The following is a 23,624-nucleotide window of genomic DNA, read 5'->3' on the forward strand; positions in this document are numbered from 1 at the left end:
CCGGGCTGCCACTCTTAGCTTGTCTTTATCTAAGGCTTGCTCATTCATTAGAAGACCAAATTTAGTAGATATAGATGTTGGTGTAATGGTAAGCGTTTGATACTAGAGATTGTTAAATGTAAGCATGCTCATTCATTATTAGTTATAACTTTTAGCATAGTAGTAAGCGTTTTATTATGGTTGGGTGTGCGGTACCCTTTGCAACTGAACCAACAAACCTGAGAAGATATTAACAAAAATCAATCTCGTAACTATCAAATTAAATACAAGAATCAGGGTCCACCCCTTACCAGGCAAAATTTCAATATTATGTATGTATAGCAACAGCAACCAATGCCATGTATATTTTGCATGGATGATATTAGACTTAATCCTTAAATCCTCTAACCAACAATAAATAAAGAATCATGTTCTGACCTAAGTCGGAAACCTAAGTGTTAAAAAAAATTAAAACAATAAATAATCTCGAAGAAGTAGAATGATACTCTGTATATATGTATCAATTAGTACAAAAAAACTAGCACAAGTTCAATTCTAAAGTGAAAACTCAATGATTATTTTTTTAAAAAAAAAGTGCAAATTCTCAAATTGTAATATATATAGGACAACAACAGGAAATCAAAAACAAATTAATGTCGGAGAAAACAAAAAGTATCAAAGTGTGGAATAACTGGCCGGAAAGGAAGAAAACTTTTTTTTTTTTTTTTTTTTTTTCTGTTTGATCAAACTGTTGACTGTTCGCCGGTTCCGCACTTTCCGTCGCACGTTAAAACGCTCAAACTGAAGTAGAAAAGTCAAAACAGTAAAATTAAATGAGAATTATTGTGATAAAATAATTTCTCAATTTTCATTCGTGGTATGGAAGATGAAGTCCATGCTATTGTTACTGCTACTCCCGGAGTTAAACATGGCATCCGCCATATCCACCACCGCTTGCCCCCCGAAATCCGCCTCCCCCCGCCCATACCTGCCGGACCCAGACGGCCCCGCACCGCCGCCGCCCGCCGCCGCTCCGCCGCTAGTACCCGCAAATTCAGTCTGCATTTGCCCGCCTTCCGATGTAGTCATAGGCATGATATCCATGGAGAGCCAGTAGCCGCCGCCCCCTGCCGGCGGCGGCGGATGGGTGGTTGTTCCTGGCGGTTGAAGTACGTCCCCAGCTGTCGGCGGCGGCGGCGGCGCCGAAGGCGCCGTGGCCGACATGTGACACGTGTGGTGGTACCTATACGTCACTTTCAACATCTGTGGATTGTTGTCAAGACGTTGAACTTGTTTTTTGGCCGGACAGCTGACAGCTTTTGATGGGTACATCTGTAATACGCCCTGGGAGTAATTAATTAACCACAAAAAAAAAAAAAAATTATCCCAAAATGAACAATAATTTCAGTAAAAAAATAAATAAAATGAGACTATAAATTAAATTAATAATAATAAAAGGGTCAAAATATGAAGATGGGGGAGTCCAAGAACGATAACTTGTTCAATGGTCAAAACACAAGATTATTGAATGGATTGGACGAGGATGGACCAGTTTGATTACTGCTTGAACTTCAACTTTCAATTCAAAGGCATTCTTAATTTCATTGAAAAAAAAAACAATAATGTATTTATTAATATTGTTATGAATTTCATTTGACTCCTTCTAGTAAAATAAGAAATACCAAGAACCAGTCATATATCCTAGTCCTAGTCTGTTGATCTGATCAACAACCAGCTGTGTGTATATATTATATATTCTTGTGACAAAGAATATATAATACAGGTTATTCAATACTGTCAATCCCTATTAATATATGCAAGTTAGTTGGGAGTGAAAATTTGATATATCACTACTGGAAATTATGAAATTTCCGATCACCTAAAAGTGATCTTAAATCAAGTCAAAAGCCTTGTTCCGACCACTTTTGGTATCCGGAAAAACCTTTGTTGCTATTTCCGACCACTTTTTGGTATTAACTTGATTTAAGATAACTTTCAGGTGGTCGGAAATTTCAGAATTTCCAGTAGTGCTACCTAATAGTACATATGTAATTTGGAACATATTAAATGAGATTTAGGACGAGACGGGTGAAGGTAATACTAGATGTGAATTAGATTCAGAAATGATTTAAATAATTCTAAATATATTCGGATTCGTGAATGACTGTAGAAACATAATATTGAAGGAGTAGGTAGGGAATGAGTACATACCTTATTACAGTATTAACAACATGTTAATATGTAACATGAATAACATGTTAATATGTAACATGGATAAAATTACCTTGGGAATCTAGAACCCAGGATGTCTTTCTGACCATATTTCCTCCATGTATAGCCATCCTCAGGAGGCATGTCAAGATTTCCCATTTGAGGAGCAAGTACATATACAGTAGTTCTGTCTGTCTCTTCCCTCCTACCACTCAAAAACCACATATATATGATGCCATCATTATTAGCTAAGATCAATTCAATAATAAAGATTATTTGATTTACCAAAAAACTTACTATCGCTACTTAAATAAAATGTATGTTCTGAATTAAAAACGTCTCATGACCTTAGTCAATAATAAAAGATCATAATGAAACTTAGAACTTTATGGTTATCAAACCAACAACCCGACCAACTCGAATAAGGCTGTCCCTATAATAAAGAAAAAATTCAAAATCTTCAAATTCAATGGTTTTTGTACTATGTATGGTCACAATGTCTAGTTGAGTCGAGTTTTGTGTTAACTACTAAGCATGATCATGCATGGTCTGATATGTTTAATTGTATTAGGTACTATAGTAACAAATACAAACAATACCCAATATAACTGTACCCAGATAATATATATGATTGTAATTAGTACAAAATATAATAGCGTCTTTCGACACTCACACACATGTGTCACTATCAAATCCAAAAAGTGTTGCCGTGTTGAGGGCAATTTAAAATTATGTGGGTTGTTCTTATATGCAAGTTGTCCTACAATTCTGGGAAGCATTCATTTTCAAGAAGTCACAGGAAATGAACATAGAATGTAGATGCACAAAAAAGTCCCAACCACCAAATGGAATATACAACATAATATTTAAAAAGTGAAAACGAATCCCTTTCCAAAAAAAAAAAAAAAAAAAAAAAAAAAAGTGAAAAGGAATCGAAGAACAATAATTTTATCGAAATGGGGTTTCTGTCGGAATCAAAATGAGAACGCAAAAATAAAATAAAATACTATGTATTGCAGTCATACACATGCAGCTTTATGTTCCCACGTCGTAAACATTGGAACGAAATATAATATAATTGTGATTTAACGTTTCGACCCGTCAAACTTTATGTTATGATCAATACCTATCAGTCCAATATCGTGATTTTCCAAAGATTTTAGGTTCACATTAATTTTTGTTTTTTTGATATTTTTCTACAATAATAATAATACTACTATGTGTAATTATACATGATATACCTAATTATATCAGCGGGCACAATGAATATCAACATTGATGATACCTAATACAACAACAAAATAAAAACTGAAAATACTATACATATATAGTTATATTCAGTGATTTCTAATCAGGTGGTGAGAAATGAGAATCAACCTTAACATGCAAATTCGAACTAGTAAATGATTGCATTGCACTTAATACATAATTGCACTGTTACAACTCTTAGACATGTCTGGAGGACCTTGCAGTGCAATCGTATCCAGGTGCGGTGCGATTCTTCATAAGTTCGTAGTTCACAAGTTAAGGTTGGTTATCACCTAATTATGGACCTATATTCAATATTACTATCTGCATCATAGACTACATAGTAGATGCTACATAGTTGGTTCTCATCCTTCAGAGACTACGAGTGTAATAAGAGCATCCGTCGACAAAAGGATCACCCTAAGATGATCATCTCGTGGCTATTGAGAACGAATGAAATCAGATGGTTCTATTTCTCAATCTTTCTGACTTGCTCCTACGGAACCAAGGTCGAAAAGATTGAAAAAATCAGTCATTCACAACCACTGATGAAGGATTCCTCGAAAAGTTCAGGATTAGTAATCCTTTTTAGAAATCGAATGGATTCGGTCTTATACATACGCGAGGAAGGTAATCAAAAAAGAAAGAAGAACCCATCTTCTTTCTTTTATCACTTAGGAGCCGTGTGAGATGAAAGTCTCATGCACGGTTTTGAATGAGAGAAAGAAGTGAGGAATTTGTATTTTATTGATATTATTATTATTTATAATATAATAATAAAACATTCGTCTTTTGAATCATGATTATTTAGAATTATAAACCAATAAACAATAACACATCACTCAAACTAGACATTGATATATTATTATAATATAATTAACTAACTAAGCCATCGATTTTCAAAAAAAAAAACTAACTAAGCCATCGAAGATACTAAGATTTGGACTTATCATATATGATGAAAACGTAAGGAAAAAGGTCAGGATCTCATCATCAAAGTGCACAACATTTTGGTACTTAATTAAGGAACATTGATTCGGTCATTTGTAGTGAGCCTAAGTTTCATTGTCCTTATCCTTGTGAAGTCAAACTCAAAGATCTTTACCCTAACTTGAATGCTTCAAACTTTCCTAACAGAAAAAAGACATTGCTAATATAACATCTGCTGATTTATTATTGAGAGTTTTAGTATATGATTTGTTCGATATAGTAAATTAGTACTGTACATTGTAAATTTCAACAAATTAAAGTAAGGGGTATCGACATTTGTTTAAAGTCAATCTAACAATTTACACACACATACATATAAGTCATCTCTTTCGAATCTTTATTGATATATCATAATAATGAAACTATCGTAGTTATTGTAAAAGTGTTTACCCTCTTGATCTTGAAATATTCACAAAACATAGTACACACATATGAAGTTTTGTACTTTTGTATGTATATATATACAATCTTAGCTTGAATTACTTAATTAAAGTGTTAATGAGAAAAGTTTGTATATTTATGAATTCCTTTCAAATTAACTGATTTCGCTGTAAACTTCTTAAATGAAATTATTTAAATTTGTACAAAAAAGTAGTAACCTTTTAATTAAGGTGTGTGTAGCACACATGAAATGACTAGAATTTTTTTGTTTAAGAACAATATTGTTGAATTAATGAAAAGCCTAAATTTCTAGTTTCACATTTCCTAGTAAGATTTGAGGCTCACACATTTCACACTATCTGTGTTATTAAAATAATTAAAGTAATTAGTAGTTAACCTAAATCCTAGGAAAGTTCAAAGAAACCTTAAAAAATAGAAATGGGAACGAATGGATAAAAGAATTAAGTTTCACAGTCACCTTCTCCGTTGGGTCTGCGAAGAAGAAGCCCCGGCGCCGAGCCCTCTGCTCGGCGGCTCCGCCACCTCGCCTCCGCTCCCCGCCGCCTGCTCGCCGCCCGCCACCTGATGAAACAAGTCAAGTGCTTGACCACCGCTCTGCTGCTGCGGCGGCGGCGCCTCCTGGATCATGGCCAGGCTATACGGCTGCAAACTCGACGGCGCCGGCGACGGTGGCGGCGGCGCCCGCCCTATCGTCTCCCTCGCGCTAGTAAAAACCCTAATGATCTCGTCGCAGCTTGCAGAAACGGCTTCCGGCGGCTGGCTGGCTAGGGTATGAAGATTGGCTTCCAGCTCCTTTGCTAGATTAATCCCATGTTGGATTAACCTCGTAGTAGTATTATCGTTATCCATGTTCTGTTCTTATCCCGGACAGATCAATATCCCGGGTTTAGCTGGGATACTGGGTTCATCATCATCATATTCATATACTTATATATATAACAACAAAACCTATAATGATCGATAATGGAGGTCACTCAAAGTAAATTACAAGGAAAAAGAAAAAGGGTTTTTGGGGATTTCTCGGAAATATCTTGGCATTCTTTTAAATTCTAAATTCTATTTTTATTTTTATTTTTATTGTCAAAGTAATTGCATATACTTTGAATATGAGCGGGACAAATACTTATATTTTCATGGAAGAAGCATAAGAAGGTATGACTAAGTCATGGTCCACTTCCCTTTACACAATATTTTCTTGAGTCCACCAGAAGACTCAGCCCCATTGAAAACAAACCCTTTTTTGGGACCATTGATTTTTTTTTTTTTTTTTTTTACTTTCTTTGGGTTTAGGGAAATTTATAACGTATTTTTAGCAGTAAAATTAACATTAATGGTAATTATATATTATATATTTTCTGTTTCGGAAATGTTTAGGATCCTGTCGGTTGAACATTTCTCATGTATCGGGCCCGTTTTACTTGGCTGTTGTCCACCTTGCTACTCACTTATTGGGTGGATATTTGTTCATTAAAATATATATTATATTTTTGCTCGATTAATATATCATATTTATAGGGAACAAATAATGAATTGTTAAGTCACTAGCTATACAACTCCATATGATGTTATCATTCATTGATCAACTCGAATGAACCAACATGAATTCATGTTAATCAAAATTCTCCGATTTCAATCTCCATCAATCCATTATCACTATAATATATATAAACTTAGGATCAAAGTTTACATAATACATACACTTGAATAATAATAAATGTGAATTTCCTTCGTCACAAAAAAAAAAAAAAAAATCTAATAACTATCAAAAAACCATTCAAAAAGAAGGCTTCTTGAGAGGCCTTTTGTCTAACATTGATTTTACAACTAGTCTTTTCCTCCTTTATAACATATATTCTACCTTTCTAAGCCCTTTTAAATATTGTGGAGAGGAAAAGAGAGGGGAATTGAACCAAGCGATGCCGTGTATGGGGTTCTCCGGCTTCTTCAAGGTAGAATATTATAAAGGAAGAAAATTAAAGACTAGTTGTAAAATCAATGTGGGACAAAAAGAATCTCAAAAAAATTTCTTTTTGAATGGTTTTCCAACAATAACAAGTTTAGAAGATTGTTGGGTATACATTGTACTTACTACCCATATTTTTACTGTGATGTTTTGATTGGTCATTAGTTATTGAGATTATATATTTTTTTCTATACAATTAATAGAACTCATGTAATAAGTATAATATTTTCACAAAATATCACGAGTAATTAATAACTACAAGTTAAAGGGACGATAATATTGGTTTTATGGTTAAAAGAAGGTTCAATAATAAGCTTGTGGCATACATATTCTCATTTTACTCTTATTTTTTAATGTCTTGGACTCTTGATTAATCATATTTACTTAGATAATATATTTTTTATTCAAAAAAATAAAATAAAATTATACGCAATCAATTCAAATAACGAGAGTAACACTCTCTAAACAATCATGACTCATGACTTGTAAAAATTTATTATTACCACTATAACTTTATTTTCTGTGGTTTCAATTTTTTGTATGGAAGAACATTTTGCTTCCCATTCATGGAAACTTCTGTGGCCCCCACAATAATCTTGTATTCCATTTTTGTCACGTTCATGGGCATTTCCCCAATAATTTAGCCGTAATTTGTACACTACAGATATGGGCAACTGCAGGAATATTTGCACACAAGTATTGAATTTTCAAACTTCAACTTATTTATTTTTTGAATAATTTTGCACAAAAGTTCTCCTGCATGTGAGCTACCTATTGGTCTTCTCAGTATGAGTCAATTGATCAGTTATAAGCAACTTAGACTGTTTTATACCATTGTGATCTTTTGCCGGCTTGGGTCACAAGACAAGCTTCACTTAGAGCTCATATTCGGATAATAATTGCACACTTTCTCGTAAATCAAAGATATGGATCCGGACGATTAGGGGCAACCTTAGCCGAGTTGGTCAAACTGTTGGCTTAGTAACGACCACAATGTTCTACGTTCGAATTTTAATGAGAGCGGCTTATTAACATTCTTGGTTTGAGTCAGTAAGCTAGCTACGAACACCCTAAACTAGTTTACCTTATTGTGATTCTTTACCAGTTAAGGTCACAAAGTAAATTCTTTCAATGTACATTCTCGATAGTAACGGCAGATTTCCGTCTAAAAACTTTAAAAAAAAGATATGGGCAACTGCAGGAATATTTGCACAAAAGTTTTGAATTTTCAAACTTTTTATTTATTTATTGAATAGTTTATCACTTTAATTATATTATCCCTAGAAGCTAGAAGACTGCGACAGTACAACACGCCAAGCTATCATGTACAATACCCCCAGACCAGTGACAAATATTGGCTTTGAGTTTCAACACATGTTCCCCCAATTGAGACTTGTAAAAGTCTATGTTACAAAATATGGAGGAACAATTATACAATATTAAATAATATTTAATATATAATTATCAATATTATCTATTGCCATCCAATCTGCCCATGAATGTTGTGTACCAAACATTGTACCTAGTTCCCTATTAATATTGCATGAATGTGGTCATGTTGACAATATTTTACTTTCTATGATAGTAATATGTAAGATGATGATAGCTACAATGAATCTTTACTGTAACATTGATGAATTCATACTAATTAAGTTCTAGACGAAAGCTACATGCATGTAATTTGTAAGTAATAACATGTGTGTAATATAAGGTGGTTGATTGATTGGCATGTTCAAATGGCATGGTTAAATGAATGTGTGCTAAATGACGAGTGCTTACTTTTGAATTCTTTGAGTATTAAATGAATGTGTATAAGATTTCAGCAAGTAAAAAAAAGGGGGGAAATGAATAATAGTTTTGTTGAACGAAGGTTTGAAGGGTCGAGTTCAATATCATGCATGTTATCGAAACGTGACATTATTCATAGGTGTACGTGAATGAGATGACACGAGTTTCTTCCAATTTAACCAGATATCTTGGCTGGATTATTCAAGCCTTAGAGACTAGAGTAGTGCTTTGCCATCCTTACCCTTGGAGGACAAAAAAATATATTAGGGCATGCAATAATGATGGTATGTAAATATATATTAGGTTGATATATGATGAAGAAGTTGCAAATAAAGTTATAGATTGCAAATATTAGGGCATGATGTCCTATATCTCTCTTCCTAACTAATTTGGGCATACAACTATAATTCTAACCAAAACTTTGCTTTAACAAATTAAAACTTGGACAATCATCGTTATCCACCGTCCCTTTTAACCTAGCTGATTTTCTTGATCTATTAGGTCTCGACTTGCCTTTCATGAAGTCTACTTTACTCGTCAAGCCTAACCTAATCTGTCTGCCTTATAAGATTATCTAAATTTATAAATTAAAAGTGAAAGCTACTAGATGAAAGCTACCTGTGAATAAATAACATGTGTATAGTATGAGGTAGTTGAGTGGAAATGTGGAATGTTAACATGGTTAAATGAATGTGTACTAAATAAATACTTTTGAATATTTAAGTACCGAATGCATGCATGAATGTATTATAAGATTTGAAGTAAAGAAATTTGGAATAACATTTTAATTAGAAATTTGTAGCAAGTAAAATATATCAAGGCCGGGCCGGCAGCGTGATGGTGATGAGTATCAAATTAATTAGCTTGAAATATTTTTCAAAAAAAAAAAAATTAGCTTGAAATATGAGGAAGAAGTTGCAAATAAAGCAATAGATTGTTATGAGTGTGATTACTACTGCTAGAATATGATAGAGGAGTCCACACGGGCTTAGCTTATTGGTTCAGTAGGTAGTATTATATTTGGAAATTGAAGAAAGATCAATTCAAATATCGACAGTGACAGTGTGAAGATTATGTTTAAAGTGGGTAGATCCCTTATGCGCATCAGCATTTAACCTCTTTGGACAGATCTCTTGTGTGCACCGACCTCGTCTACTGAGCTATTAGGGATTTAACCTTTTGGGGAAGAAGAATCTGTTCCAAGTCTAGCCCAACTTGTCATCTTCAAACCCACGGTCACTTATCGGATTAATTAGCTTGTGCATTTGACCCAATATATTAGAATACCAAACTTATAAATTGGAAGACTGAAAGTTACTTATGTATAAATAACATGTGTATAATATAAGGTGAAGTGGAATGTTAAAATGGTTAAATGAATGTGTACTAGCTAAACTTAAAAATTATAAATTAATAATTAATAAATACGACACCGCGTCATAAGTTAAATAACATGCATCTTCTTATAGTAAAATACTTGAAACTAAAGAATTGGTTTAAATATAATCTTTAATATTTAGCGATTGTGATGAATATATATAATAAATAAGTTAATTAATGGATTATTATTGAGTGTATTGTATTATTTAATTTGTAGACCTCATAAGTACATAACACCACTGTTGCAAAAATCGGTCTAGGTGCCCGCCTAGGCGCTAGGCGCCCCTAGACCGTGGAGAATTCCCCCCTAGGCGACCGGCCGCCTAGGCGTCCGCCTAGCGCCTAACTCGGCCGACTTGACTGCCTAGCGTCTAACTTAGCCAAACTAACTCGTCCATTTTGATCGAGTTAACCCGATCAGCTCGGCCTTGCTAATATTTTTTCATTATATATATATATATATATATATATATATATATATATATATATATATATATATATATATATAGATTAGTTTGATACTTTGAATTTTTTGATGATTGAAGTATTTGAGTATTCATATTTGAGTATTTTTAAATTTTAATATTGTTTTGATGTTATGACTTATGAATTATCATTATTCCATTTATTTGGATGTGTTATTTGATTGAGTGTTGAAATCAGCCTCATTAAAATTGTCAAACTGCAAGTCTATCACTGTTTTTTTTGCGCCCGACTAACGCCGCCTAGATTCCGCCTAGGTGCTGCCCAGGCGCCCGACTAGCGCCTACTGCAACCATGCATAACACATAATATAAAGTTAGTCATTACCCATTGATAAGACAGAATTCTATGGACGGTTTAATGGTTATGGATTGAAGCCCATTTCTGTATTTCACACAACTTAAAAGGTTTTCACAAATTTATATTTTATACTCTGTCAAAATAATAAGTTTGTTACTTGTTGCTTAACTGGTTTGTTGCTTAACTGGTTTTCTGTTCAACATATTAGCCTAGCCTTTAAGGGCTTTTTTGTAATTTCCTTTTCCTTTCATTCTGTTAATTCTGTTACATGGCTGCCAGCATATATAATGATGCTGCTGCTTCCTATCTCTCTCTGTAACTTCTTCTTCTTCTACTTGCTTCAATAATGAATAAACAACTTTTCCCCCTTTCAATTCCCTCACTAAAACAGCCTATCAAGCTCTAAGCATTCTATCATGGTATCAGAGCGGCATACATACGCTGCTGCAGTCACAATGAACAATCAAGCCGCCGGCGAAGGAAGCTCTGCCGGACAGACGGCAAATCAGAATCAGATCCAGCGGAATGATGAATTTGATGATCCGCTATACCTACATATCACTGAAAATCCGAATCTAGTGTTAGTTTCACCGGCCTTATCCGAGCACAATTATGCTTCGTGGAGTAGATCAATGAAGATGGCTCTAGAAGTGAAAAACAAGTTCGGATTTGCCAGTGGATCTATCCCTAAAGCAGTTGAAAATGATCCAAAGTTTGGAGTATGGAAGAGATGTAACAATGTTGTGTGTTCGTGGCTCTTGAAATCTCTCAATTCAACAATCGCCGAAAGTGTTCTCTATTATGAGTTAGCAGCAGACATTTGGAAGATCCTCGAGAAGAGATACTCACAGGCAGATCCGCATAGGATTGCAGAGCTACAGAATGAGATCTTCCGGAATGTGCAAGGTAACATGACCATTAATGAGTATTTTACTAAGAGTCATGCGTTATGGGAGAGAATGAATGCTATGAGACCTATAACACTGTGTGAGTGTCTTCCTAGGTGTTCCTGTACTCTCCTAAGCAAGATACAAAAAGAAAGAGTTGATGATCAAGTAATTAGGTTCTTGGAAGGACTCAGTGATGATTATGAATCTGTTAAGTCCAATGTGCTTGTGATGGATCCTATTCCAGAGATGGAAAAGGTTCTTAATATGACCTTGAAAATGGAGAGAAAAATCAATGGTTCCATTAGTCAGAGAAGCAGTGACCTAGTTCAGTCCAATGTTATTCAGAATAGTCAAAACCAACCTACAGATGAACATAGTAGTGTGGCAGTTTCAGCTTCTAATACAAAGAAGAAATTCAATGGTAATGGGGGGAAGAATGTTCCTAAATGCACATACTGTGGGATGATTGGCCATACCATTGAAAAATGTTATAAGAAGCATGGTTATCCCCCTGGTTGGGTGCATGGTTACAAATCTAAAAACAGACAGGTTCAGGAAGTTCAACAGGCTGTGAGTCCTTCTATAAACCAAGTTGGTGATATAGGGATATCAGCTGATCAACTTCAAAGGTTGTTGTCCTTGTTGCAAGGACAAAGTCAAGGAAATCAAGCATCCCAAGCATCCTCTAATGCTGCTGTGACAGTGAGCAGCTCTGGAATAAAGCCTGCATTCAGGAAAACCTCTGAGAACTCCAGTGAAGGTAGTTATATTTCCAATCTGCATGTTAACAATGTTTTGACTTCACCATCTGTTTGGATATTGGATTCAGGGGCAACAGACCATATTACCTGTTCCCTAGAGTTTTTTGAAAGACATCAAACCATACATGGAGTGTTTGTGAGATTGCCTAATGGAGAAACAGCTAAAGTAACTCACATAGGGGAAGTCAGACTGGATAAAAACCTGCTATTAAGAGATGTCTTATATATTCCTGCTTTTTCATTCAATATTATATCTGTTAACAAGTTGGCTAAACAGATGTCTTGCAAAATTATTATGAATGGTGATTCATGCAATGTCCAGGGTCCTCATGGGACAGTGGTTGGTTTTGCTAAGGAGAAAGATGGACTATACCTGGTTACAGAACCACCTGTCAGAGGAAAGAAACATTATGCTGATGAAACTTGTGATGCTCAGTGTAATAGGTTGTCCTTAATGCAATGGCATAATAGACTAGGGCATTATCCCATAAATAAGATACATCTTTTGAAAGGAATAAAGCATGGATATTCTGTTAAGCCTTCTGATTTTCCTTGTGATGTATGTCATTTTGCCAAACACAAGAAATCAACATTTCCTGTCAGTTTTTCTAGAGCTGAAAGATGTTTTTATTTAGCTCACATGGATGTTTGGGGCCCCTTTGCTATTGCTTCCTTAAAGGGAGAATACTACTTCTTAACTATTGTTGATGACCATAGTAGGTTTACTTGGTTGCATCTAATGAAAAATAAATTAGAAGTCAAGTTGCTATTTCAGAATTTCTGTCAGTATGTCCACACTCAATTCTCTGCAAGCATTAAGACTGTAAGAACAGATAATGGGACTGAATTTCTCATGTCTAATTTTTCTAATGAGAAGGGAATTATACATCAAAAGTCATGTGTATATACACCTCAACAGAATGGGATTGCAGAAAGGAAACATCAACATCTTCTAAATGTAGCCAGAGCTCTTAGATTCCAATCTGGTTTGCCTATGGAGTTTTGGGGACATTGTGTCTTACATGCTTGTTATACCATTAACAAACTCCCTTCTCCTATTTTGGATGGTAATACCCCTTTTGGAATACTGTTTGGCAAGCAGGTGATATATGATCAATTCAGAACTTTTGGTTGTTTATGTTATGGTGCCACTATTGCACAAGGAAGGAACAAAATGCAACAAAGAGCCAGAAAGTGCGTTTTTTTAGGAATCCCTGCCAATGTGAAAGGTTATCTATTGTATGATATCATTGACAGGGATTTCTTTGTCTCTAGGGATGTCCATTTCTATGAACAGAACTTCCCCTTCAAAGAAGATGTTGCACAGATCAGCTCAGAACCACTTGAAGCTGAGGAACTTGATCCTTCTCCCCTTTTGTTCTAGGATATAAATGATACAAGAATCTCTGGACCAGGGACATTGAGTGAATTGGATACCTGAGGTACCTGAAGGCAATCTCACACATAACGCAGTACATGATGCAGTTTTAGAAGAAAGCAGTTCACCTCAAAACTATGAATCAACTTGTGAACCTGTTCATAGAACAGATGATGATATGACATCAGAATCAGACAGGTATGAAGTAAATAATGCTCAACCATCATTGAGAATATCAGAAAGGCCTAAAAGTATTCCCACAAAGTTGCTGGACTATTACTGCCACTCAATGGTCAGCAATGACATGCAGGTTAAAACTTCTCCACACTCCGTTACAAAATTCATATCTTATGAGCATTTGTCTCCATCTCAAAGGCTCTGTGCATCCTCCATTTCTGTTGAGCATAAGCCACAATCCTATAATGAAGCAGTGCAACATGAGTCTTGGAGAAAGGCCATGCAATCTGAAATACAAGCACTTGTTGAGAACAAGACTTGGATACTAACAGAACTCCCAAAAGGAAAATCTCCCATTGGATGTAGGTGGGTCTATAGGATCAAACACAAGGCTGATGGGTCCATAGAAAGGCATAAGGCAAAGCTTGTTGCTAAGGGTTATACTCAGCAGCTAGGGGTGGATTATGTTGAGACTTTTTCTCCTGTAGCTAGGATGACTACCATCAGGACTTTTCTGGCAGTGGCTATTGTAAGAGGTTGGGATATTCAGCAATTAGACATCAATCATGCATTCCTACATGGTGATTTGGAAGAAGAAGTTTATATGACTTTACCCCCAGGTTTTCAAAGTGAGAATCCTAAACAAGTTTGCAGACTAATGAGATCTCTCTATGACCTAAAACAGGCTAGCAGGCAATGGAATGCAAAATTGACAAAGGCATTACTTGATAATGATTTCCAACAGTCCACAGCTGACTCCTCATTGTTCACTAAGGCATCAGGGAACTCATTTACTGTTCTCTTAGTCTATGTGGATGATATTCTTGTTGCAGGCACACACCCTCACCTGATTGATGAGTTAAAACTCTTTCTAGACAAGGCTTTCAAGATTAAAGACCTTGGACAGTTGAATTATTTCCTTGGAATAGAAGCTTTCAGATCCCCTAATGGCCTCAATCTATGTCAAAGAAAGTACACCCTAGATATCTTGAAAGAATATGGTTTTCTGGAAGCTAAACCTGCATACACTCCCTTCACTGCAGGACAGAAACTCACCAATACTGAAGGAACACAACTTGATAACCCTGAAGTCTACAAAAGATTAATAGGAAAGCTATTGTATCTCACAAATACTAGGCCAAATATCACTTATGCTGTTCAACAGCTAAGTCAGTTTGTTGATCAGCCTAGAGACATTCATCTTGTTGCAGCTCACAGAGTATTAAGATATTTGAAAGGGGATCCTGGCAAAGCCTTGTTTTATCCAGCCAAGTCTCACCTCAAGCTCTATGGCTTTTCAGATTCAGACTGAGCTACTTGTCCAGAGACAAGGAAATCCATCACTGGTTTCTGCATTTACTTAGGGGAATCATTGGTTTCTTGGAAAACAAAGAAGCAAGCCACTGTTTCTAGATCATCTTCAGAGGCAGAATACAGGGTTTTGGCTTCTTCTGTGTGTGAAATTCAATGGCTCTTATATTTGATGGCAGATTTGAAAGTGCATCCTGACAGTCCAAGTGTATTGTTTTGTGATAATCAATCTGCTATAGCTATTGGAGAGAATCATGTGTTTCATGAACGAACTAAGCACATTGAGATTGATTGTCATGTGGTCAAGCAAAAGGTTAATGAAGGTGTTGTAAAACTGCTTTCCATTTCATTCAAGGGACAAACTGCAGATGGCTTTACCAAGGCCTTACCTAAGCCATGTTTTGATATTTTCCACTCTAAGCTGGGCCTTCAAGACATTCATGCTCCAGCTTAGGGGGGGGGGTGTCAAAATAATAAGTTTGTTACTTGTTGCTTAACTGGTTGTCTGTTTAACATATTAGCCTAGCCTTTAAGGGCTTTTTTGTAATTTCCTTTTCCTTTCATTCTGTTAATTCTGTTACATGGCTGCCAGCATATATAATGCTGCTGCTGCTTCCTATCTCTCTCTGTAACTTCTTCTTCTGCTTGCTTCAATAATGAATAAACAACTTTTCTCCCTTTCAATTCCCTCACTAAAACAGCCTATCAAGCTCTAAGCATTCTATCATACTCACACATCAGACTTTATAGAGTTTGAGTTTTATCCTTTTTTCTAAATAAATATATTTTTAAGTTTGATAGTGTCATCGTATTTATGAGATTTTAGTTTCAAGTCTTGATAATGTTAAAATCGATAATATATTATGTTAAATATGTTCGAAATTAACATTAATTAACTAGTAATATTGGTACATATAGTTAGGATGAATTTGAAGTGTAGGCAATCCTTTGAGGCCATTCAAATGGCATTAGGAATGGGCTTTCGTTGTGTTATTTATAGTATGATTTTGAGACAATGGTAGTGAATTGGGTTACAGGGGTGACGTATAGTATCTTGAGGTCCAGTGAGAAATCTCTGAATTATTAGAATCATGTAAATGAGATATAGGTTATCAGTGAGAAATTTAAGTGACACATATATATAGGACCAGACGCAGATTGTATGTCACACAATCTGTGTCTGATGTTACCTAAGACACAAATTGTTTAACCAATTTGTGTCTGAAGTATTTTAGATGTAAATAATCCTTTACTTCAAATACAGATAATTCATTTTGTACTAATGCTTCTCTTTAACATGTTTGGAGTATTCGAGTGCTCGAGTTATCTTTTATGAAGTTGTAAGTTTGTAGCAATTGTGGACTAAAGATAGTCTATGTATTTCTCGTTTGAGGAGAGTCATTAATAATAATTTTTTTTTTTTTGGGGGGGTTCTCTTCTAGTCTTCTACCGGTAAAAAAATAAAATAAAATAAAAAATAAAAAAATAAACATTACCTATGACTACATTTCTTATTTGTATAATTAACATTCATCATATTTGTTAACATGTCCACTACATTCAACCTATACGGAGTACTAATTAAAAACTCCTTGAATTAATAACACAGTGAAATTAAGTTCACTCGGCCTATGCAGAGTAACCACAAGAGAGATAAACAATACTAAAAAGGATAATAATTAAACTTATAATTTTTAGAGAAAATTGTAATTTTCGTCCCTAATTTATAAGTTAATTGTAGAATTCGTCCATAAGTGTTGGACATATTTATTTTTTTGTCTCTAAGCTAAGTTATCATTGACGTTGCACTTTTTGTCCATTTACTAATAAAATATTAGGGACGAAATGTGCAATTTTAGTATAACTCAGGGACAAAAAGTGAGCATGAAAGGACGAAAGGTGCAACGCTAATGTTAACTTAAGGACGAAAAATGAGCATGACAAACACTCAGGGACGAATTCTACAGTCACCTTATAACTTAGAGACGAAAAGTGTTATCTTCTATAGTTTTTAAATACATATATTATGTTCCACCCAGCCTACTCACTTACTTCTTTCGAGGACAGATATTTAAAACTTGATTAGATTAATCTTATTTTACAAAATGTGGATTTATTGTTCGGTACTTGAAAATAAATGAAGAAAAGTGGTCAAAATACCTACGAGATCCCCGTACTATAGTGTTTTGTTCAATTTAGTCTATGCACTTTAAAAGTGGTGTGGTTAAAGACAATAGTTAACGGTGTTAATATTAGTGTTAACTTAGGTTACATGGCGCTGACATCATCATTGTCACATCATGATATTTATATTCCTACTCATATATTACTTTATAAATATTTAAAATTAATTATTTTTTACCACCAATAAGGCAATATATTAAATTAGTATGTCCAAAATAAATTAGTATGTCATAGCAATGATATCAGCGCCGCATAAGCTAAATTAACGGTAATATTAACACCGTTAACTATTGTTCTTAATTATATCCATGGTTGCAGTAGGCGCTAGGCTCCCAGGCAGCGCCTAGGCGGAATCTAGGCAGCGTTAGGCGGGAGCAAAAAAAAACAGTGGTAAACTTACAGTTTGACAATTTTAATGAGGATGTTTTCAACATTAAATCAAATAACACATCCAAATAAATGAAATAATGATAATTTACAAGTCATTACATCAAAACAATATTAAAAAATTTAAAAAAATACGCAAATATGAAATACTCAAATACTTCAATCATCCAAAGATTCAAAGTATCAAACTAGTCTACGGGTATATATACGTCATATTATATATATGTATGGGTGTGTATCTATATATATATATATATATATATATATATATATATATATATATATATATATATCTACATCTACATCTAAATCTACATCTACATCTCTACAATTCTAATAAGTGCCAATAATGTTAGGCCCTTAACTGGAACAAAAAAATGTCGGTCCTATTGTTTCTTAAAATGAATGGTTCATATTATACTATTGTTTCTTAAAATGAATGGTTCATATTATACTATTGTTTCTTAAAATGAATGGTTCATATTATTTTTATTTTAGTATTTTTTATTGATTTTCCTTATTTACCCTCTATTATATTATTTTCTTCCCTTAAATAACTTAAATTCCGTTAGCATAAACTTTAGTAACGGAATATTCCGTTAAGTATTTATTATTTTAACTTACACATTAATTTCTATAAGAAAAGTCTTAGTTTTGAACCACATCTTAATTAGAGTTGGCATAATTGTTAAACATATACTACGAATATGTTAAAATATATTTAAAATATATATAATATAAAATTTAACATAAACTTTGTTCAAATAATTAGTTTGACTAAATACATAACATTCAAAGTTAAGCATCAAAAATTATAAATCAAGAACTTTAAAAATCATTTGATCAGAAAAAAACTTAATATTCTTTTGATTATTTAGATCAGAAAAAAACTTAATATTTCAATTATACTTTTGCATTAATATTTTTTGTATGTTTTTTAAAAAAAATCAATGATTGCATTATTGTTGATGAAAAGTATATACGCCACTTTATTACTTTTATTAAACTAAATAAAGTAGTAACTACAACAAAAAATAATACATATGCATTTAATTAATTTAGAAGTAGATGTCTATAATGCCTTTATTTTTTTTAAAAAAAATAATTCATTATAAAAAAATTTTAAAATAGATATAATTTCATTAGTTATATTATCTTTATTTTCTACAATTAAAAGATTCATTACCTTCAAATTTATTAATTTATTATATTCAGTGCATTGTCCATTGTCTTCTTTTTACATTATCTTGTAATTAAATATCAAAGTTATAATACAAAATACATTATATATATTTATTTACCAAGTATTTTATACAAATATAATAAATATTAATATTTTGTTCAATACTTTCACATGATAACCTACGACACACATCTCACAATGCATGAAATATGTAGGGGAATTAGAAAATTCAATAAATATTATCTTGCATTTATATATTTTGAATTACCGATTTAAATAAATAAATTTAATATTTATTTACATATGCATGAACATCTCCGATATAATATTGCGTTGATATACTTTGAAATACTTATTTAAAAATAATCATTGGGCATTATCCCATTCGCGCAAATCGCGTAAAAAAACTAGTATATATATATATATATCTATATAATGAAAAAAATTAGCAAGGTCGAGCTGACCGGGTTAACTCGATCGAAATGGACAAGTTAACTCGACCAAGCTAGACGCTAGGCGGCTAAGTCGGTCGAGTTAGGCGCTAGGCGGACGCGTAGGCAGCCGATCACCTAGGCGGACGCCTAGAGGGAAAATCGCCACGGTCCCGGAGTGCTTAGAGGCTAGACTGATTTTTGCAACAGTGATTATATTACATAGAAAGACTAAACTGAACAAAATAAAAATATAAGAATTAAATTAAACAAAAGGCATGTAGTACTTTAACCAAGAAAAGTTGATGAAGGGACTATGAACCTGAACCTATGAGGATTAATTACATACTTTAATAGGTCATTTGTCTGACTCCTTGACGCAGCAAACCAAATCGAACCAAACTTGTACGGACTACAAGAACTCCAGTCACTTTCTTCCATTCTGCTCTGGGATTTCCCAACATTTTTTAACCCATATATTATACACACGCATATACATTTTATATAATATATATAGAGAGAGAAAGAAATTGAAAAGAAAGGGCAAGAGAGAGTGAAATGAGATACAGGGGAAATAATGAATGTGATCTGATGATGGGCATAATGTGGGTATTTCAATTTGTGATTGTGGGGAGTGGGGTTATAGGGGTGGAAGGGTCGATCCACGAATATGGGAACGAGGCTTTCATTCCTCGCTTCAATTCCTTCTTCTTCCATGGCGGCAGTGAAGGGCTTTACGCTTCCAAGGTGCAGGAACAGGACCCTCCCAAACCCTCTCCTGAAGACGCCAATAAACCACTCAATGGCAAGTCATTCATCAGGTATCAAAGATTCAATCTTTTTGTTTTTTTTTTTGTTCATTTCTTCACTTGCCCTATTTCCCATTTCTATTCTATTGTCATTGTTGGTACTATTATTTTGATTTTTGTTGGTCAACATTGTGCCATTTTGAGTATATTTACTGCTTGTTTTGTCTGCCTGTTTGCATTCTTTTGGTTTGAGATATTTATCATTTTTTCTTTTGAATTTGCATAGCTGCATTGTATGGAAAGTTGGTTCTAGGAGTATTGCTTGTTGATTGGATTGAAATAAAAAAATGCATTTTTGTCATCTAGTTATACATGTGGTACAGACTTAATCTCTGAGTTATATGTGTAATCATCTTTAACTCATAAATTATGCATGGAGTGTCGATTTAGCCACTTTATTAAGTGACAAATTGGTGGTAGAAATAGTCCCCGAGGGACTGTTTTGTGCATAACTTAGGGGTTAAAGATGGTCACGCATATAACTCAGGGACTAAGCTTGTACCATGGGTATAACTGAAGGATCAAAAATGCAATTTTCTCTGTCTTATTTGCTTCAAATTCAAGGGAGAGGTGTGTAGAATCCTGTTGTTTAGCCAGTGTGTACAGTCATGAAGCCAGAGGTGTGTAGAAAACAGGGAAACGAAATGAGATTTAAGTCATGGATATAATAACCTTCAGTGTTCTCAATTCAGAGTTTTGTTCTAATGGTAGTTTAAGTACTAAAGAATTTTCCATCATATTGTCTGTTGTCACTTCCACACTTCCAAGTTTTGCATGTTTTGAATCACTTGAGTACTGAAAATTATTCTAAACTAGAACCATCATGATTCGGTTATTTTTGATAAACGAAAAATTGTGAACCAAATAGGATGAACAGTTTACTTCTCCCTTCCCACATTGTTTCAGATTTGAGTCCATCACCTTTAGAAGGACAAAAGAGGCTGCAAATAGGCAAAATGAGATGCAGCAGAGTACGGGAATGGTTGAGGCCATTATACTGGACGTCAAAGATAGGGATAGAATTGGTGGCTATTATCTCAACTCTGATGCAATATGCTGCACCCCAGATCTTGCCAAGGATGGATCGTGTAAGGTAGGAGAGGTTATCATACGCCAAGATCCTAACAACCCTGGGTGGCCTAAACGAATTCAGACTTCTTTTGAGGGAAAAAATGAAGAGGCATATATGATGCTTCAAAACATTGAAATCAATAAGACGGGAATGTATTATCTATATTTCATGTTTTGCAACCCAGAACTCAAGGGCACATTGATTAGTGGAAAGACTGTTTGGAGAAATCCAGAAGGTTATCTACCGGGGAAGATGGCACCACTCATGACATTTTACGGCCTGATGTCTCTGGCGTACCTCATTCTTGGTCTCGTATGGTTTTTGCGGTTCTCGAGATACTGGAGGGATATAATACAGTTGCACTACCACATAACTGCTGTTATTGGGCTTGGAATGTGTGAAATGGCTCTTTGGTATTTTGAATATGTCAATTTTAATTCCACAGGAAGCAGGCCAATGGGAATTACCATTTGGGCAGTTACCTTCAGTGCCATCAAGAAAACCGTCTCAAGGCTACTTCTTCTAGTGGTTGCAATGGGTTACGGTGTTGTGAGACCCACCCTTGGAGGGATAACCTCAAAAGTACTACTTCTTGGTGCGGTATACTTTCTGGCTTCTGAAGCTCTTGAGCTTGTCGAGCATTTGGGGAACATCAATGACTTTTCTGGAAAGGCAAGGCTCTTCTTGGTACTACCCGTTGCTTTACTGGATTCCTGCTTCATCGTCTGGATTTTTTCATCATTATCGAAGACTTTAGAGAAACTTCAGGTGATGATATGGTCCCTTGTCATGGAAGCTCATAACTATTTCCATCTATGGGTGCTTAATTTGAATGCATATTTCTGTTCTCTTCAATTGGGATGGGACTAGAACAAAGGTACACACTTTCTATGCAACTGAAATTCTTGACCTATGTGGAATTCAGGTTCGGAGAAGCCACGCCAAACTTGAGTTGTACAGAAGGTTCACCAATGCTCTTGCCATTTCAGTTCTGCTTTCTGTTGCCTGGATAGGTTATGAGGTTTTCTTCCCTCCTTTCTCTTCCGTTTCTTTACTCAGACTAATGGAAAATCACTTTCTCCTTTTCCTAATGTCTCTGCATTTCGATTTTGATGACCCACAATAACAATGGTTTTCTGGTTTTTGGTTTTTGGTTTATGGTTTAGTTATACTTCAATGCAAGTGACCCTTTGAGTGAATTGTGGCGAAGAGCCTGGATTATTCCGGCTTTCTGGATTTTATTAGCCTATTTGCTGTTGGTGATGATATGTGTTCTCTGGGATCCTTCATATAACCCTACCAGGTACAGGATCCTATACTTATTCTATTATTATTAGCAATCCACTCATTAACCCTTTTTATCCGATTAATCCCACTAATTGATCAATGATGTATCAACCTCCTATACGGTTAAGTAAAACCTTATCCCTCCTAGTTGCTGCAATGCGAAGTTCTGAGAAAATATCTCGACTTTGGGTTCTGAGAATCCAATCAGACGATGAAGGGAAAGCGGGGGGGTTATGATTTTGAATGCAAATTTGTGCAGATACTCATACTCTGAGGAAGTTGGCGATGATGAGGAAGAGGCGTTGTCCCTGACAGCCAGTGGGGTAAAAAAAGTGGCAGGAGACTTCACGAGCAAACTGGAAAGAAAGGAAAGGAAGGCATCAATGTCAACAGAGCACGTGTTTGGACTAGCAGAAGTTGTGGAGGAGGACAAGAGAGAATGACATTTTCATCTTCGCCATTTTGTTGTCCATTCCTTCATACACAAGTTTTCCTAGACGCGCTAACCACTCCTTTCACATTTTTCTGTAAAACGCTTGAGAACAGACTGCAATAAACGCCTGGGCAGAGACAGAGGAGCTGAAGGAGATTTTGACAGAAAACCGTTAAACTACCGAAAGGGACTTTCTTTCTGCTAGAAGTGTTGGTGAAAGATGAGGGTTATAGTTTCATTTTGTGAAGAAGGTCAAGAGCTGAGCTCTCATATAGAGGTATAACTGAAACAACTATGGCATGCATATTCAAGGGTAATTCATTGATAAACTATTGTGTGTGAAAAGCTTGATAATGAATTAGATTGTGTTTAGACCTCATATCTGGTATTCCATACACAAAATTCTTGATTGTTCATCTGATATTCATTTGAAGAAAGAAAGATCGTTGTGTTCTTTTTCTTTTTTGGTTCACGAGAGAAACATGCAGTCACAACCCAAGTGTGTGCATTAGGTAAATCTCGCCTTGTAATCATAGTTAGCAAAATACCACAAAAAGGCAAATCAGTCTAAATTGTC

General features: G+C 34.8%; 2 protein-coding genes and 1 pseudogene across 2 annotated transcripts; 2 read left to right on the forward strand and 1 right to left on the reverse strand.

The window, feature by feature from the left end:
- Positions 1 to 640: 640 nt before the first annotated feature.
- On the reverse strand, positions 641 to 5,853 carry LOC109193849 (annotated as a pseudogene).
- A 5,307-nt stretch (positions 5,854 to 11,160) lies between these two features.
- On the forward strand, positions 11,161 to 13,779 carry LOC109193901. The gene has a single exon (XM_019344729.1). The coding sequence runs from the start codon at positions 11,161 to 11,163 to the stop codon at positions 13,777 to 13,779; it is 2,619 nt and encodes an 872-aa protein (XP_019200274.1).
- Positions 13,780 to 19,838: 6,059 nt separating this feature from the next.
- LOC109193956 (transmembrane protein 87A-like) lies at positions 19,839 to 23,484 on the forward strand. Its single transcript, XM_019344788.1, has 5 exons — positions 19,839 to 20,267; positions 21,162 to 22,095; positions 22,253 to 22,348; positions 22,494 to 22,630; positions 22,874 to 23,484. Exons 1-5 carry the CDS (start codon positions 20,005 to 20,007, stop codon positions 23,055 to 23,057), a joined length of 1,614 nt encoding a protein of 537 aa, XP_019200333.1. The 5' UTR covers positions 19,839 to 20,004; the 3' UTR covers positions 23,058 to 23,484.
- The last annotated feature ends 140 nt before the right edge of the window (positions 23,485 to 23,624 follow it).

The sequence above is a fragment of the Ipomoea nil genome, unplaced genomic scaffold (genome assembly GCF_001879475.1).
Source record: "Ipomoea nil cultivar Tokyo-kokei standard unplaced genomic scaffold, Asagao_1.1 scaffold1932, whole genome shotgun sequence".
Lineage (NCBI taxonomy): Eukaryota > Viridiplantae > Streptophyta > Magnoliopsida > Solanales > Convolvulaceae > Ipomoea > Ipomoea nil.